Here is a 16,967-nt window from a genome sequence, read left to right on the forward strand (position 1 = left end):
CACATTTGGTCTTATTTAGTATTTCAATTCTTCTTTTGTGGGGTCGAATCAGTTAATCCTCGAGTCTGATTTAACATTTGTTTGTTTAACAACTGTAACAAAACTGTTCTGTATACATCGATATCACAAGAATGGGACAGACATCACAGCAACCGTTCATGGCATTTACTTAAGTTATGTTGTGTCAGAATTTTCAGTATCTCTGAACAATTGATAATCATCGTGTATGAACACACACACATATATATATACACAAACATAAAGATATAGAAATACTTTTGTTTTTATTTCCATTTAACAAAGTTACTTTACATTTTACAGAAAAAAATTATACAAACACATCATCTGTACAGAGACGTATCATCCATTGGCTGTTCTTTGTTACATGTAGTCCAGAATCTCTGTCTCCATCTCATTCTCACTTCCCTCAGACGGCAGAAATTCATCATCGTCGTCGTCCTCGTTTTCACCTTCATCCTCGTCCTCGTCGTCTTCTGCGTAAGCACCTTTCATTGAGGATTTTGACACATTGCGTTGGCTTCTTCTGAGGACTTGTGGCACGGCTGAGGGACAGAAATGACATCAGATAACAGGGCATGTACCTCCACCAGTGAGGTTATGTTTCTAACTGCTGCTGTTTGTCTGTCTGTCGTGGAAGTGAAGTATGACCCAAAGAGGAACCTATAACATTTGAAGAGGATATTTTCTTACCTGGTTTCTGTGCCCAGGTGACTTTCTGGATCATGGCTGAGATCATGTCCCTCAGCTTGTCGGTGGTACCGAGAACACACCAGCCATCCCGCTCGTTACATACCTGTTCATCTCCCTTCTGCTCAATCACCTCTTTGAGACTAGAAACACACCATTACATTACATTACAACTAAAAGCTTTAGACTAGCTGTTTCGATCTAATGAAAACGAAAGAAAAACTTTATAGTATGTGAGGTTAAATGTGGTTCCTAAAAGTTCAACAAAATTAATCATATTATCAAAAGTCATCCGGAGGACAACTTGAGATCCAAAATGGAACAATATTTTAAAACCATTTTTAACGGCAGTTATGGTAAAATAATAGAGATTAACTTGGATTACCTTTCCACATCCAAATCACACAGCTGGTAAAACATCTGTCTGTGAGGAGGCAGCATGCCATCTCTGAAAATAAAGGAGGACTCCTGTGGAGATGATGCGGAGTTCAGTATTTATTGTATAACTTAAAACACTCTCAGAAAAACACAATACAATGCCTATTATCTTCCACCATTTGAACCATTAAGCATTCACATAATAAACGAATAAATAAAATATCCCCATGAAATCTCATTTGAGACACACTCGTATCTAGAAACCAATGATGTCAGCTCTCGTGTGAGTACTGGACATTCACTGACCCTCAGCTTGTACGAGACTGGGATTGTGTCTCGACTGGAGCTTGGACCCTCCTGAGCTGGAAGATCCATCACACTCGCTGGCTGAGGGCCTGGAAAAAAAACAGCAGTATGTGGAACATGTTTTCACTTTACCTTGGCCAAGCAACAAGATGGTTGAGATTATAGAGAACATGTTACTGTTGTTTAATTTACTGAGCTGAGGAAGTCGGTGCTGAGGTTAATTCAAGGCCCACTTAGAGCAATGGATTTAATTACTGTCAAACTTATGTAAATGTTATGACATCTGTACTTTTTCAGCTGTGACAAAGCTTATTGACTTTCATAATAAAAAAAAAACTCTACACACACTTTATTAACTCTCACCTGTTTTGTTGAACGTAATAGGCAGACTGTAGTTAAGCGCACTCCTCTTGGCTTTTACTGGCAGGTCAGATATTGAATAACCTAAAATATGAGGAACCAGAAGTCGATATCATTATATTATATTCCACAAAGTCACCAAAAGTATTGTTACCAATAGCAACTGTTATATTTGCTCATCAACAATCAAACTACAGTAGCTCCTTCTTGTCCTGCCTGAGGCTCTTACCGTGCTTGCTGCTGCAGCGGAACCTGAAATCCAGCATTTGGTATTTCTTGGAGTCTGGGTTCTTTCGGGGGTCATAGCCGAACCGCACCCACAGACTCCTCCACGGCCCTGTCACCTACAAAATTATGTTGCACGTTTAACTCAGATTTGGGAAAATTAACACTGAGACACTAGAGTAATGAACTTTAGAGTGATTGTTTGTTAAAAACGTTTTACTGAGAATATTATTTCTTCTCTATGAGTCATAGAAGTTGTAATTTGGGGGACTTGTATTTTACATTCTATATTATTATTTCAAAACCACAAACTAAACAAAGCGGCACACACCTGCATATTGAGAAATTAATAGATTTTGAATTTTCCATTTAATTACTTCAAATTTCATTTCACAATATACAGTATCTGAATGACATCAGGGAAAGTGAACAGAACTCACCATGTAGTAGGCAAATAGGGGCAGCAGCAGTTTCAGTTTATCAGGGTGGATGTTGATGTTGGCCTTGACTGCGTTCCGGGACCAGATGGGCCGGCTCTCAAACATCTAAGCAAAAAAAGTTTGGTTTGAGATAAGATAAAGGCTTACATCACACAACAACTTCATTTTCCAACTTAAAGCAGATGCCAGTTATGGAGTAAAAACACTGGTGAATAGAGATGCTGCTCAAAATGATCTGATGGAAATAATAACTGGAGTAGATTTTAAAGCGTCATGTAGAAATAATTCCGAAGCAGCACACAAACCATTTTCAGTTGCTCTTCACTCTCTCTGTCGGAGTCCTTCAGGCAGACTCTTGCCCAATTGAGCTTCGCCCCCTCAAGACACTCACTGGGCACAGTGGGATCAGTGAAGCTGACAAAAATGGCATTATTGGGCCGACGCACGCGATTCAGACCGATAAAGCTTTTCTTGTTGATGGGCATCTGGCTATAAACAGAACGGAGAGGGAAAAAATTCATATTATTGATTAAAATCCTGAAAAGATGCGTCGTTAGTTTCACAGTGAAACAAAAAATATTATCTTTCAAATATAGACACCAGAATACTGGTATAAAAACATCTATTCTAACGTTTTAAAACACTAATTCCACTCTGTGTAACTTTAACAGTTGTTGTGGTCAAATCACGGTTTAAATCAAATTTTAAAAGCAGTTAGGTTGACCCAGGGAATTATGCTTTCCCACAGAGCCATTACTGACTTGTGATGGATGTCGGGTCGGTAGAAATAATCCACGGGACTGTCGAGACGTGAGAAGATGGCCGGGGGAAGGAAGTAAGGCACAGGCTTTTCAAAAAACTCCTGATTCTCTGATTTACGAAGGATGATTTTGTCATACAGAGCCATATCTGTTCCACCTTCTGAATGCACAGCGAGGCACTGAAAGTCTGCCATCCCTGCAAACCACAAAGACGTGATCAGAAAAGACAGCGTCGTTATTTTCTTTTTTGATATGATCAAATCCTGTCTCCTTCAATAAAGTTTACGTATCAGATGTTTATATTCTGTGCTTCACACACGAGAAGACTTTTGGTCTAACCTTGGAATTTATATGTTGTTCCAATGACTCCCAGTAAATCCATCTGGATCTGGACATCCTTGGGGTCTTTTTTTCGCACCCGCCGCCGCACTCTGAGGAGGAGGTTGCTGGACGAAAAGCGGTTTCCACACAGAGGGTGACAGAAGGGGTCCTGAGGTCGGTAACGCAGCTCAAGCCGCCTGTTGGGGTTAGCGAAGGTCTGTGGAGTTACAGGAAAACCGGACAGTTATCAGATCACAGCAGCTGACAACATAAGACGATAGTGATGATGATAATCAAATACAAAAAGCAGCCATGAAGGAAACATCTCAGCTTAGTTATTTCACAAATCAAACTGACATTGAGCCTAGTGCCAAACTGTGTAGTGTCACAAAGTCCAGGGCCCATTTATAATATATATATCAGCCAATATGAGTATATTTGTAGAACAAATATATATACACATTACTTTATACTGACTTTTAATACAGTTTATGGTTACACTGTAAAATATCAAGCCTCAAGTACATTTCTTTGTCATAAAAGTTTGATAACAACAATTTAGGAATAATTGAACAACCAGTGTATCGGTATCAGATTGTTTTACTCCCTAAAATTGGCATGTAATATAATATGTATTGTCACAGCATAGCAAATCTTTGTGGAAACTAACATTTACCACTTTACAGTTTTATAATGTCAAGGTCAAAACTCTGTCAGCTTGGTAAATATTATATTAAAACACATTATAAATGACGCCAATAAAAACATAAAGATCACATTTTTGAAGCCTGACTTTAGAGAGCTAGTCTGCAACACTGTGTAAAGCCTGGATCGACTAAGATGAAGTCAATTAGTTAAGCCCAGGTCTGACAGCTACAACTTTCAAAGTTTATTTATTGATTTATTTATTTTTTACAGCATGTAACCTTTTGTGTAAAATGTTCGTGAGGGTGGAACCTGGATGGAAATACTGAGGAACAAATAAGAGGCAGGAAACCTATCAAATCTGTCTCATCTTACTTTGGACACAGCTCGTTCTCCCCCCAGAGTCTCCAGCATGTTGTTGGAGCTGGTCACCACGGCCGGATACTCCACACACACCAGCCGGTCGTCCCGCAGCTCCAGGATGGACGAGGCGCCGGGCACGTCCCGGTCCTCCGGCCGGCAGGTCAGTTCTTTCAGGGTAAAATCCAGCTTCAGCTGGGTGAACTCCGCCATCTCACCGCCTGTGTTCGTAGCACTCACAAAAACACAGTAGTGGTTGAAGTAAAAGCAGGAGAAACACGTGAAATAAAAAAAAAAATCCCGCTTACACGCCTGTAACTAGCAAACAGCCAGGACGTGTCCGTGTGCAAAATAACGCCGGGCAGAAATCCTTGCTTACACACACACACAGTTCCGCACAAAACGTTTTCTTTCACGTCAAAGAAATAAATAAATAAAACAGGACACAGAGGAAAACATCTCTTCTCCTCCTCTGTCATCTATGTTCTCTGTTTATCATTTTTAAATAAATAGATTTATAGATTTATACAGCAAATTAAGAAAACGCTTGCAAATAGAAAAAACACATGCAATTTAATACAATTGATACAGAAACGGAAATGTTTCCAGGGGACCCAAAAAGTGATGAACCTGTTTGTAGTTCAATGCTTTGTGTAGTTCCATCACCACTGATGAGGAGCAGGTCTTTAATAACTTCACAAAGCAGGTTCTGGATTTATAAGTTTATGTATTTTTTTTTTTTTTTGTATTTGTGTTTTCTTCATTTATCATTGTTTGCTTCTTCTATTTTATCCAAGTTCTCTGTTGCATGTTATTCTATTTTCAATTCAAAAAAAGTTAATTGTGTCTCACAGTAAATTCAATATATTGACATATTGTGCTGGAATCAATGGACTGTTGCTGAACAGCCTTTCACCACATGGTGGCGGTATATATCCAAGCATAACAGACAATGACACGCATGAATGAAATCATGTCTCCATTAAAGTTCCACCCCACAAATAACTGAATCCTCCTGAATGCACTTTCAATTTAATGGCTCCGTCTATGATTGGTTATCATTCTATCTCCAGCTCTGGGGGTTTTAACTCAGTATTGTGGGAGGGACACGTCCACTGTTGTCAGGAGCGGCTCAGCAAAGAGGATTTGTGTGCTGTCCCTCCCTGAAACTGTCAACACACTTTCAACCCCTCAGAGAAGAAAGAGGACTCAACAGATGTGTCAGTTTGACAACTTATTAAGAAGCAGTCATATAGGGAATTACACTCTATTTACTTTGATTCTAGTTTACCTTCTTCCATCAGTCTGCCGGCAAGTGCAAAGCTTGACACTAGATTTCAACAGTGTGGGCCTGGAGGTATTTTCACTTGTGGAATCACCTACATTTGAGTTGAGGTGTTTTCTTCTATAAGTATTTTTTGTTAAAAAGAAGAATTGGATGTTTCTGGTTGTTTTTTATGAGTCTGGTGTATAGATTTGACATGGTAGAGATTGAAGAAATATCTTCCTTTATTGGGAGCCAGCTTGTTTTGCATCTGACTCTCAACAAAGCAACTAATAATGAATAATGACCCTGTCAGCACCACTGTATTTCAACCCTGTGAGTCAAGTACAGCACAGGTTTGTCTGTCGTAGATTAAAGATTAAAAGCAGAAAATGAAAAAAACTAAAACAAATCCAAAGCTGCAAATTTCACCCTGCGACCCACACCTAAAAATACACTTTTAATATCATATGAACAATTGCATGCAAAAGCACAGTTCAGTCCCTTAGGGCACACAAGTAAATGTTAAATCCAGGTTGCAACATGTACAGTAAATAGCTGTGTTGTGTAAAATCTATTTGTTTTGGGCTTGACTTAACACTTAGTTAAGCTAAGCAGTTCCTGAATCAGTCTTTGTACTTGAACAAGACAGAAGCATAATTTAGGTTATTGGTAACACCTGTGCTCTTCCTGCTGTGAAACGCTGTTGAATTTAAGTCCAATATTCTCTCTCCTTTAGTTTTAGAACCTCTGTTTTGGTCTCTACTGACTCCTGAGGTAAATATCTGGCTCTTAACGTTCAAATCCTAGTTCACCAGTTGGTCTCTAACTGTCTCTGTCGGCCATGTGCAGCTGAGCAGGACAATATTTACACTGAAGGACGGACCATCATGTCCATAACTGCAATTCTCTCAGTTCTTACAGGACGGGTTGTTTTTGTCAGAGGGTTTCATTTATTTATTTTTTTTATTTGATTTTCTTCCTTGAATCTTCATTTATTTTGTCAGATTCTTCTCTCAACGCATCTGTTCTTGTAGAAATGTTGAGGCATCATCGGTGAGCAACTGCACCATCAGCCGGTATAGGTTTCTCATGATGTTATAAAGCTCAATGTTTCATGAGAAGTATAGAAAGGGGTGGGGACAGGAGGCACTGACTGACAATCTGTTGTGTGCTGTGGTGAAGTGAAGATTTTGAGGATCTTTCTCTTTCTATCTTTATTCCCCGTCGCTCTCCGAGACCCTCGTAAATCGACTATCTGTCCAGCTCTTGGCGCTGCTATCTCTGTTGAGGGCTTGTCAGCTCCTCCCTGCCTTTCTGCGAGCCTGTTCCAGCCGTTACAGTATGGGGCGGCCATGATAACGTTATCACTCAGCCTCCATCACCCGGCTCGTGCTGGAAGAGTCTGCTGCCTTCAGATTTCACCCAACCCTCCCTCCGTTCCCACTCACACTGACTTTTCACTCAGCCCTTCTACTCTGGCGTCCCGTCAGCTCGCCATTTGTAAGTTAGAGAGCGTTCTGTATATGGCCATGTTTGGGTGTGTGATGTAGACACAAGGCCATACCTACTTGACAAAACAAAAGATTGTTACCAGTGATTTCCTCCTTCACTGCAGCTTCATTTAAAATGTACTCACAACTCTCAACAGGCTAAGAAGACCCAGCATTTTATAGTAGCAGAGGTTTCACATTATTTTATAACTGGTCACATACGTGTGCACATTACGACCAGGTCTAGACAAGCATGATTTTTCTCCGTTCCATAGAAACCTGAACGTATAAAAAGTCATTTGTATATTAAAACAGACTACAGCCACGCTAGCATGTAGCACCATGCTCGTTATGACAGTGCTATGCTGGAATTGCCTTAAGTTAACCATCTTAGTGTAGCATATTAGCACGCTAATATTTGTTCATTAGAACCTCTTTATATACAGTCTATGATTAGAACTAAGTAAAGTGTCTGTGAGGATGATGAGAGTGTGATTAGTTTTCAGGGTACTTTGTCATCAAAGATTTATCCCCCCCCAAAAAAATCACGGCAATCCGATCAAACGATGCTTTAAGATTTCATTTTGGTCCAAAATGGTGGTTAGCCACCATAAAGCTAGGCTGCTAGCTTGGCTAATGAAAGCAAAGCCTAAATAATGCTGCCCTCCATTAAACCTCGGAGCTTGGAATTTCCGACCCCCGAGTCAGAAGTTTGCAATTGGAACGCCGGAACGCGTCGACTTCAGCCAAGATGGCTCCTTTGTGTATCAGCAGGAGTGAAAGCTGCAGTTTGTACTGTTTATTTACACTTCTGTCTCTAAATGTGTCGCACACACGCTCTGACGTGTTTAACTGACGCACCAGCTTATCTTTTTAAACAAAATAAAATGCTTCTGGTGAGTAATGAACATAATGTTTGGCTTGATGATGAGAATAAAGGTCTCGGCTGAGGAAGAAGTGCATCGAGTTGGTGAGTTGTGTTTTTCTCTGTAAAGTTGGAGATCTTCCGAGGGACCGGATCTACCCTGAAGGCAGCGCGTCGTCTTACTTACTTGTAAAACAGACGATTAAATCCTAAAGAAAAATCAGCCTCTAACAAATGTAGATTTTTCTTTTCTTATCGCTCTTGCTCGACACTTTGTAGGCGCTGTCATCATTACATTGCACTTATCTATAGGAGCCCAGGACCACAACACAGTGTCAGTGGCAATCAAACAGTATCACACCCTCACACTGTGACAGCAGCTTCCTGTGTGCAGTCACACAGAGGAAATCTGCTGACAGCTCATTTTTAGATTCATCTGTCTGTTTTCAAAACAAAGCATCGGCTCATTCTGCACTAACTTTTTTAGAAAACAACACAACTGTCGGTAACTGTCTATAATCAGAATTTCAGGTTTTAACATAACTTTTTTCTTCATCTGATAATAAAATGTGTGTGTTCCGGGTCACTCCTAACAACGAATCTGAAGTTTTGTATTCCATACACTGAAAATATTGCAATTTTTATGTAGTATAATATCTATATTTCATGTAAATTCTCTATGAGATTACATTTTAATCATTTGTGCGGTGTAGAAAGGCAATGCACAAGCATGAGCCCACCTTTTCAGATGTATATTTGTTGATGTATATTTTATATTTATGCTTATTTATTTTCATTTGCTCTCTATCTAATCCTGAAAAGTCTCTTTGAGCATTGTCAAATATATTATTGTTTTCATTAATATTATTTTTATTTGAAAGAATGGCACTTCTTTTCCATAAGTGTGGATTAAACACTTGAATTTTCTGACCACCTCACCACAGCCGCAAGTCTTCAAACTTTAATCAATCTATTAGTGCTGTCATGATTATTTCATATTGTTTTCTCGTACACTTAAAGATTATCTAAAGAACCGGTTGTTACCATTGGTCTCCAATTGGGATATTTTACATTTTGGCCCTTGATTTTCTGGAAAACAGTTTTCCAGAAGTTCCATGGGGCGAAACTTTCTCTTTAAGTCCCTCAGAGAAGGGTCCAATAACCAAAGAGAAATAACACTAAACATTTGCAAGAATCCTAAATAGCTGAATCAGCTCATGTAGAAACAGTAGGAAGACAGAAAAAATCTGGGACATGCAACAGTAAAAGTGATTTTGGTTGGGGGGAGGGGAGGAGCAGGGATGTGTATGTCCAAAACAAAGCTGGTTAGAAACCCAGAAGATGAGTCAAACTGTCCATATGATGACAGTAAATAGCGCCTCAGATTTCCATGACATGTGTTTGATCTCACGGGTCGAGAGGGTAGATCTCGGGCTCAGTTTTCCACGAGCGTGTCCTCATGACCTCGGGCATGTTCATCCATTCTTCCTGCAGCGTTTTCACAGAACTGTCCTGGGTTCATTTGCATAAAACCTATTTGCAAGACAAATTTCACCCCAGTGCTCCATCTCTATATCTGCTGTTGCTGTTCAGAGTGTGTGTGTGTGTGTGTGTGTGTGTGTGTGTGAGACTGCTGGATAGAGACAGAGCTGCATTCGGTTTACTGCCCTCATGTTTGATTTGTTGATTGATCCTTTGCCTCGATCACCGTTGTTATCAGCACTGAGTCTGTTTCTCGTATCAGATTGCTTCCACATGATCCCTATCAACATGCTACGAGAATCAAAAGCAATTTTAAAATATGCAAAAAATATTAAAATATATATAAACTGCCATTATGCTGTTTCTGTACAGGTCTTCTCCATAAGCTTGCATGTCGAGTGAGAGAAATGTTGTTCAGTTACAGTATTTCTGACTGAATTTAAATCAGGTATATTTACAACAGGATACCGCAGCACCTCAGGCAACACACATATGCAAATGACCGAGGGCTGGAAAACCACATCAACATCTCTGGCTCAGTCCTCCTCTGCTGCTTTGCCAGACATTTCGGTTTAAACATGTACATCAACAAAATTACTCTACTGAGTATGAAGCTTTTCACACCCCTGCACCTGTGTACCTGTGGAGGAATGTTACAGGTGCACGCTTTCTTTATTTTCTCCTGTTTATCCCCAGGCTAAACCCCCCCCCACCCGCAGCACCGCCCCTTCTCTTTCAGGACCTATGTCCTGTTTGTTTGGTCCCACCCAGGATGATCCCCTTCTCTGTTCTTTACCTGTGCAGGATTTTGATTTGCTCTGTTTCCAGCACACACACCAGGATGCGGTGGCGGGTCTAACTGTCAGGCGGGATCACAACAGACCCCGTTGCCCCAGTAATATCAACACATTTTGCATAAAGCTCACAGATTTGTTTGCCAGACAGTAAGCTCTCATGTCTCCTCTCTTCCCCTGTTCAGTCACTGATTTCTGCAACACGGGTGAATAAACTCTTGTTCTTGAATCTGTGATGTCATCTTTGGATTCATGGATAAAAGTATAATGAACCAAAGTTAAATCGTTTTTTAACCAGACAACAGAAATATATAGTTGCACAGTTCGGAGCTCATATTCTTACTCAGGTCACTCTTCTTAAAAAATTTGAGGCAACAGAAAAATACTAATATTTCACTGTATCATTTCTTTCATAAAAAGTACAGTTCATTTCAGCATCAACCACTAAATGAAGTAAAAAAAATAAGACAAGAGGCCCATTGTCCTGACTCCAACCGCTCTTCTAATGGGTTCAGGTGAGTAGGGGGTTACTGGGCCATGTCTTCCTGAAGGCAGAGCACTCATCATCAGTGGTCTAATGCTGAGAGACAAAAAATGAAGGACAAGTTGGAAAATCAGTAAATGTTAATATCCTAAAATGTAAAATAAACTCAAGTAAAGTTATTCTGAAGATTAAGCAGCAGATTTCTGTCTGCACAGTAATCCACGAGGATGAGCGCGCAGAGTAAACCACACATGTAACTAAGACCATTCAGCTTCAGCCCCCCCAACAACAATTAAAACTGTATATGTTGCAGTAAAAAACTCTTCTCACAACTAATTAAGTGTTAACAATATTTAAATACATCGAAATCTACTGTGGAAAGTAATTTATTCTCATTTAAATTCAAGTTTAAGTGATTCTGAAACTTATTGTCAATTTAAGTCAATGATATGAAAAACGATGATGTGTAAAAGTGACAGAGTCGTTTTAGCTTCATTGCCGTCAGCAGCGCAGACTTGTCCGCACTCGTCCAGTAATGTTAAAGAAAATGGGAATGATATCATTGCAGATAACATGACATGCAGGCACCTTTAGTGAGTTACAGACCAGCGACTTAAATAAACAGTGAAGACAACATGTCGGGGGGTTTTTTTGTCATGAAACAAGTCCGACTTGTGTGAATCAGCCAATCAGAAGGCGGCAAAGCACTGCTGCGCTGAAGGGAGGCAGCGCAGCAGTGTTCAACTCAAGTTTGTTCAACTCAAAGACAGAAGTAAAAAGAAATGATATCGTCTTAATAATAACTATATATTTGTCAAACTGTAGAAAGAAATCCCCCCAAAAGCTGCAGATGATAGTTTGTCTGAGCTGAAACATTGTCTTTCATACTCTGCAGATTATGACTAAAGTTTCCATGTAATTTTTCAACAAAGCCCAGAAATGTCCTTAAATATTTTCTATTTTAAATGTTGTTTTTTTGTAGCACATTAACAAATGTAATTCATTCTCACATAAAAAACAACTTTTACATCCCAATTATATTTCGATCGAGCTACAAAGCTGAGTTTGTTTCCCGTCGTTACATCAACAGTTGGTCTAACGTCACCTTTAAAAACCCGTCTTAGAAACTGTGACTGCAGTGTTTGTCAGATTTAACAGGCTGAGGTGATGATCTGATTTGCCTGGAGCAGATTAATGTCATAACAGGTTTGGTGTTTGAGGAAGGTGGTGAGTTAAAGTAAATCCAGGAGGCTGACTGGGTGTGGTGACAGTTGACTAAGTAATCAATCCCTTTTTTCCACAGCCTCTTATTTAATCGCTGTATCCCACTGGATTCACAGTGAAGGCTATAGCAGCAACAATGGATGTGTGTGTGTGGCCAGAAATACCGTCGATGCGACAGTTGTGATTTTCTATTGAGATTATGGAGCTGGTTCTGCCTCTATTAAGAGGAAGCTGCAGAGCCTCGAACATTTGGGGATGTAAAGCTTCTCCTTCATCCATTTTCTCCTCGACTTTGAGGAATGAAAAGTTCCCCAGCCTCAGATTTGCATGCTGTTCCAGGTGTGTTATTTGAATGCAGTATTACTCCACTACATACAGTACCTCTTCCTGGTCTCGCAAGAGATTTTCACCCGAGGCCACAGTTGTGTCGTTGTTCTACATCCTGCTCCGACAGGAAAGTGACTCAGGCAAACACACAGAAAGAGTGGGACAGCGAGAAATTATGTGTTTGCTATGCTCATCGTGTCATCTTAGACAAACACCGCGTTTGTGTTTTACCTTCCAGCCATGATGGATTGCATATTGTATTACACTTAGTTTATTTTTATTCAGCAAGGCAACCAAAGATTTTCATATTCAGTTGAACTTTATTTTTCAAGAAGAAAAGTAACAAGTCAGCTCTGACAAATTCACATGAAGCTTATTTTAAATTAACCATAAGAAACCAAAAGTGAAGTTAACACATATTTGAAAGAAGAAAACTTCCAATATATTAGAAAATACATTTTTATCAACTACTCATTTTCCTCATGACACATTTTTATGAAGTTAAATCAACTTCAAACACGATTTGATTTCACAGCTTTATTTTTTCACTTTATCTGTAAAGACCAAAATAAACCAGATATTTAAATTAATCTCATATCATCTTGTTTGTTATTATTAATAATAAAAATAAATTACTGCTTCTGTTATTTAAAGCATTTGTACAAAGGTTTGCTACTGTTGCGTTCAGGGTTTTGTGCTCACTCCGGTTTCACTTCATGCCGTGCTGGCTCTCGTGGTGCCGACGGAGATCCACCTTGCGTTGGAAGCCTTTGGAACAAATGTCACATCCGAACGGCTTGAATCCCGTGTGTTTCCTGCTGTGGGTGATCAGGTTGGAGCTTTGACTGAACGCTTTGCCACACACTTGGCATTTGTGAGGTTTTTCACCTGTAAAATACAAATTAAAAAAACAATATGAAATCAACAGGATAAAATCAAAGATCATGTTTTCAATGATTTGTGGGGGAAAAAGGAGCTTAAACTTCGTTTCCACTGGCTCTGGAAAATCACATTTTACATGCACATGCACCACAAATGGTGCCAAATGTTTTTACCACGAAGATAAAGTTAATATTCATATGAATGAGGGAAGAATCCTGCCATTGTTCAGACATTTGTTTGCAACAAATGTGGGCTGCATGAAGTTCCTTTCACAAAGCTGCGTGTGAAGCAGGATAGGCAAATCAACAGGACATTTGTTTAAAGTTTCTTTTTCAGATTTATCAGCAGTTATATTACTCCTGGAGTCTCTGTACTTAGAGAGCAGATGATTACAGTGAGAGGAGCCATGCACAGTCCAACTTGTTTTTACCACACATCCATATCGAGACTTACCGGTGTGAATGTACGTGTGTTTCTTCATGTCAGACTTCTGGTGGAACCTCTTGCCGCAGTACTGGCAGGGGTACGGCCTCGTGTCCGAGTGGATGAGCAGGTGTGTGGAGAGAGTGGACGAGCGCTTGAACGATTTTCCACACATCTTGCACTCGAAGCTTTTTTCCTGATCAGAAACAAAAGTACGACCAAAGTGTTACACAGAAACACGGACAGTCACAGTAAAGGTCTTCATCAGTAAATGGACTTTGCCCAGTTTTCAGGAAATTGTAGATGTAACAATATTTTTCTACATAAATTATTTCAACAGCTCAGATTTCCTGAGTGCTCTGAAATTTTTTGTGTGCAAATTTCACGAGGAGGATCATGGGATATGATTGAACAAGCTTCTTTTTTATTTCATGTTATTTAGTTTTACTCTTTCTTGTATTTTGCATTGTGCAGATAAACCAGGTAGGATGATTTTTATAAAACGCTCCGCGAACAAATAAAGAGAGGTGCATTATGAGAAATATAGCATTCAGTATTTCCAAGGTTAATTCACACAAAGGGTCTAAAAGTGTGAATGTCTCAGCGTCTTCTCTGCTACTTGATTCTGACTCTTCAGACTGTCTCTGACAGCTCATCCAAACTTTATGAAAGGGTTCTGCTGAATTGCTGGAGTTTGTTTTGCTGATATACCTGAGAGTGGACATTCATGTGTTGCTCCAGACTGACTGCGTGACCGAAGGTTTTTCTGCAGATGTTGCAGCCGAACGGCCTCGTTCCGCTGTGCGACCTCCTGACGTGGACCTCCAGTCCGTGTGGGGTTGAGAACACCTGAAACAGAGTTTTACCATCAGTGACTCCTGCTGATGAAATCAAATCAATATGAAAATCCTAAATCCCAGATATTTTCTATTATGTCCTCCATGTTGTAGGTCATCATGTGGCAGGTACCTTGTCACAGGTGATGCAGTGGTACGTGTTGGAGGTGGGGGAGTAGTGCGTGCTGCAATCCAGAGGCTGCTGAGGCTGTGGGCTGCGGCTGATGTGGGTGCCGTACAGATTGCTGGCATGCTGCAGCACCGTGGGGCTGAAAGTCACCTGACGCAACTCGAAGGCTGAAGGCACCTGCTCCCAGGCGTACGACGGCTTGTAGTAGGGGGGGAATTCTGCCATGTGAGGTTCTGAGGTTGCAGACACAGAAAAAGAAGTTTGATTTTACCCTCTGATTTGGAGTGATGCAGAAGGGGAAAGAAGGAGATGCATTATTTGCAGCTCACCAGTGAGGAAGTATGGCTGTGTGGGAGCTGCAGGAGGCCTGGTTGGCTCTGGATGAACAGGTAAGGGACAGGTGAGCTCTGGCTCTTCCTTCTCAAATGAGGAGCCGTCCGGAGGGGAGAACTCCCCCTCCGACTGAGGCCCGTCTGAAGTTTCTGAGGTGTGAAGCGCTGGTGTTACTTCTGCAACAAACAAAATGAGTAGGACTGATTCAAACAGAAGGCGTCACTCTGTGTGTTTATGGACAGCAAGTAAACACAAAACCCTGCAGCTCCTCTTGGAGGACATTTAACACACAGTAGATATTCAGTCAGTGCTCAATCTTTCAGATTTGAACACTGATAATGAATGACACCTGCATGATTAATACATTTTAAATGTTCAATACACAGCAAGCTACTCTAAAGTTGTTTTTTAGATAGATAAAAGTAGACAGCAGCAGTTTAGATGTCCCATCATCGTGTCCCTCGTGTATTCACACTAGTAATAAGTCTCACCTGTCTCTGTGGAGGCCTTGGGATCCTCTTCATAGGAACGGTGGACGTTATAGGACGTGCACCTTTTGTTTTTCACCAGAAATGACCGGGGCATGTTGATCCTACACCAGAAGACAAATTATAATGAGTTGTTAATTAAGAGGTTTGATCGAGTTTAAACGGCCGCTGGATGTTAACTTCTCATCGGATTAACGTAAAAAACAAAAACAATTTGACCACTAAAAATAATAAGACAACTATTTTACCATAGTAATTAATAATAGGAATTAGCTGTAAAGGGCGAACGAGGGCTTGTAGAAATCTTTACACTTTAGCAGCTTGAAGGACAATTATAGTAAATTGCACATTTTCAAAAGGTGTTTAAAAGTTTTTGGAAGTTTCATTTTAGTTTATAAGATACTTTCACGCCTGTTTTATTAAGTTGTGGCTACTCACCGTGAACGGAGCAGGTTCCAGTCCAAATTAAGAGCGTCTCAAAAAAATAGTAACGATGAAAAATAATATTACAAATATAAATATTTAATGTCCCTTCGGTGGAAAAGATGAGTGGAGGGAGAGAACGCGTCGTTAAATCCTTTCCTTCAAAGTCAGAAAAGCAAAGCAGTGTTTTAAGAAAGCATCTCACTCCGCTGTCTCTTTTCTCCCCTCCCTCATATCCAATCAGATAATTTCACAGGGGAATCTGAGTGTGGTTTCCACCAATGAGAGGGCAGAGCTGCAGAGGGAAATTTGCCTAGAAAAACACTGGGCCTTCGCAGCAGTTATACCAAACAGCAGGTGAAGCGAAAAAGAATAATGCAATCCACAATACAAGGCGATGAATTAAACACATTTCAATGATTCGGTCAATAAATCCATGTATTTCCAACTGATCTTGTAATAATGACTTTGCATTGAAAAACACAACATGTAACCAGCATCTACATTTTCAATTTGAACATTGCAAAAAGGACAATGTCTACCCCCCCCAAAATCCGATCAATTATTTCCACCTAACAGTGTTTGATTTGCATGATTCAGATGTGTGTTGTGTGCAAGATTTAAACGAACATAAACAAAATAATGTGACAGTGTAGCACCTCCAAAGATACACACACCAAACCAGTCCGGGAGATTTATACTGCATCAACATGGATGTTCAGTCAGATTTCATCCCAGCAGGCTCTAATGTCACATAACAGCTGCAGAAGAGGAGTTCCACCAGGGATCGATAGAAATAAAGTGAAATAATAATGATTATAATTATAATCATGTGAAATCGTGTTAAATGAAAGGAGAGAAGGGGATCTACATGAGGAGAAAAAGTGCAGGTGTGCCATCTTGTGGTCTGAGTGTGTATCTTCACTGCATTTTATTTGTGTGCAGAGCTTTTTAGAGACAGGCAGAGTGAAGTTAGAAAGCTTTGTGTTCATCCCACCTGGTTTATCTGCAGCGG

At 40.1% G+C, this 16,967-nt stretch overlaps 2 protein-coding genes across 2 annotated transcripts; both read right to left on the reverse strand.

The window, feature by feature from the left end:
• Window positions 1–259: 259 nt before the first annotated feature.
• On the reverse strand, window positions 260–4,860 carry gtf3c5 (general transcription factor IIIC, polypeptide 5). Its single transcript, XM_020104222.2, has 11 exons — window positions 4,520–4,860; window positions 3,518–3,716; window positions 3,179–3,374; window positions 2,723–2,906; window positions 2,418–2,522; window positions 1,982–2,096; window positions 1,756–1,836; window positions 1,393–1,481; window positions 1,094–1,176; window positions 712–851; window positions 260–563 (listed from the first exon to the last, which is right to left on the reverse strand). The coding sequence occupies exons 1-11, from the start codon at window positions 4,715–4,717 to the stop codon at window positions 382–384; spliced, it is 1,572 nt and encodes a 523-aa protein (XP_019959781.1). The 5' UTR covers window positions 4,718–4,860; the 3' UTR covers window positions 260–381.
• A 7,877-nt stretch (window positions 4,861–12,737) lies between these two features.
• On the reverse strand, window positions 12,738–16,198 carry gfi1b (growth factor independent 1B transcription repressor). Its single transcript, XM_020104223.2, has 7 exons — window positions 15,968–16,198; window positions 15,533–15,633; window positions 15,038–15,217; window positions 14,712–14,941; window positions 14,454–14,591; window positions 13,773–13,938; window positions 12,738–13,325 (listed from the first exon to the last, which is right to left on the reverse strand). Exons 2-7 carry the CDS (start codon window positions 15,624–15,626, stop codon window positions 13,147–13,149), a joined length of 987 nt encoding a protein of 328 aa, XP_019959782.2. The 5' UTR covers window positions 15,627–15,633; window positions 15,968–16,198; the 3' UTR covers window positions 12,738–13,146.
• Between the last annotated feature and the right edge of the window lie 769 nt (window positions 16,199–16,967).

The sequence above is a fragment of the Paralichthys olivaceus genome, chromosome 18, assembly GCF_024713975.1.
Source record: "Paralichthys olivaceus isolate ysfri-2021 chromosome 18, ASM2471397v2, whole genome shotgun sequence".
NCBI lineage: Eukaryota > Metazoa > Chordata > Actinopteri > Pleuronectiformes > Paralichthyidae > Paralichthys > Paralichthys olivaceus.

Coding starts and splice junctions, on each gene's coding strand:
- gtf3c5 (XM_020104222.2), bottom strand. CDS start 4,717: ATGGCGGAGTTCACCCAGCTGAAGCTGGATTTTACCCTGAAAGAACTG. Junction 3,717..4,519: donor GAGAACGAGCTGTGTCCAAA/GTAAGATGAGAC, acceptor GTAACTCCACAG/ACCTTCGCTAACCCCAACAG. Junction 852..1,093: donor TGTGATTTGGATGTGGAAAG/GTAATCCAAGTT, acceptor GTGTGTTTCTAG/TCTCAAAGAGGTGATTGAGC.
- gfi1b (XM_020104223.2), bottom strand. CDS start 15,626: ATGCCCCGGTCATTTCTGGTGAAAAACAAAAGGTGCACGTCCTATAAC. Junction 14,942..15,037: donor ACAGCCATACTTCCTCACTG/GTGAGCTGCAAA, acceptor CTGCAACCTCAG/AACCTCACATGGCAGAATTC. Junction 13,326..13,772: donor ACACACGTACATTCACACCG/GTAAGTCTCGAT, acceptor TGTATTTTACAG/GTGAAAAACCTCACAAATGC.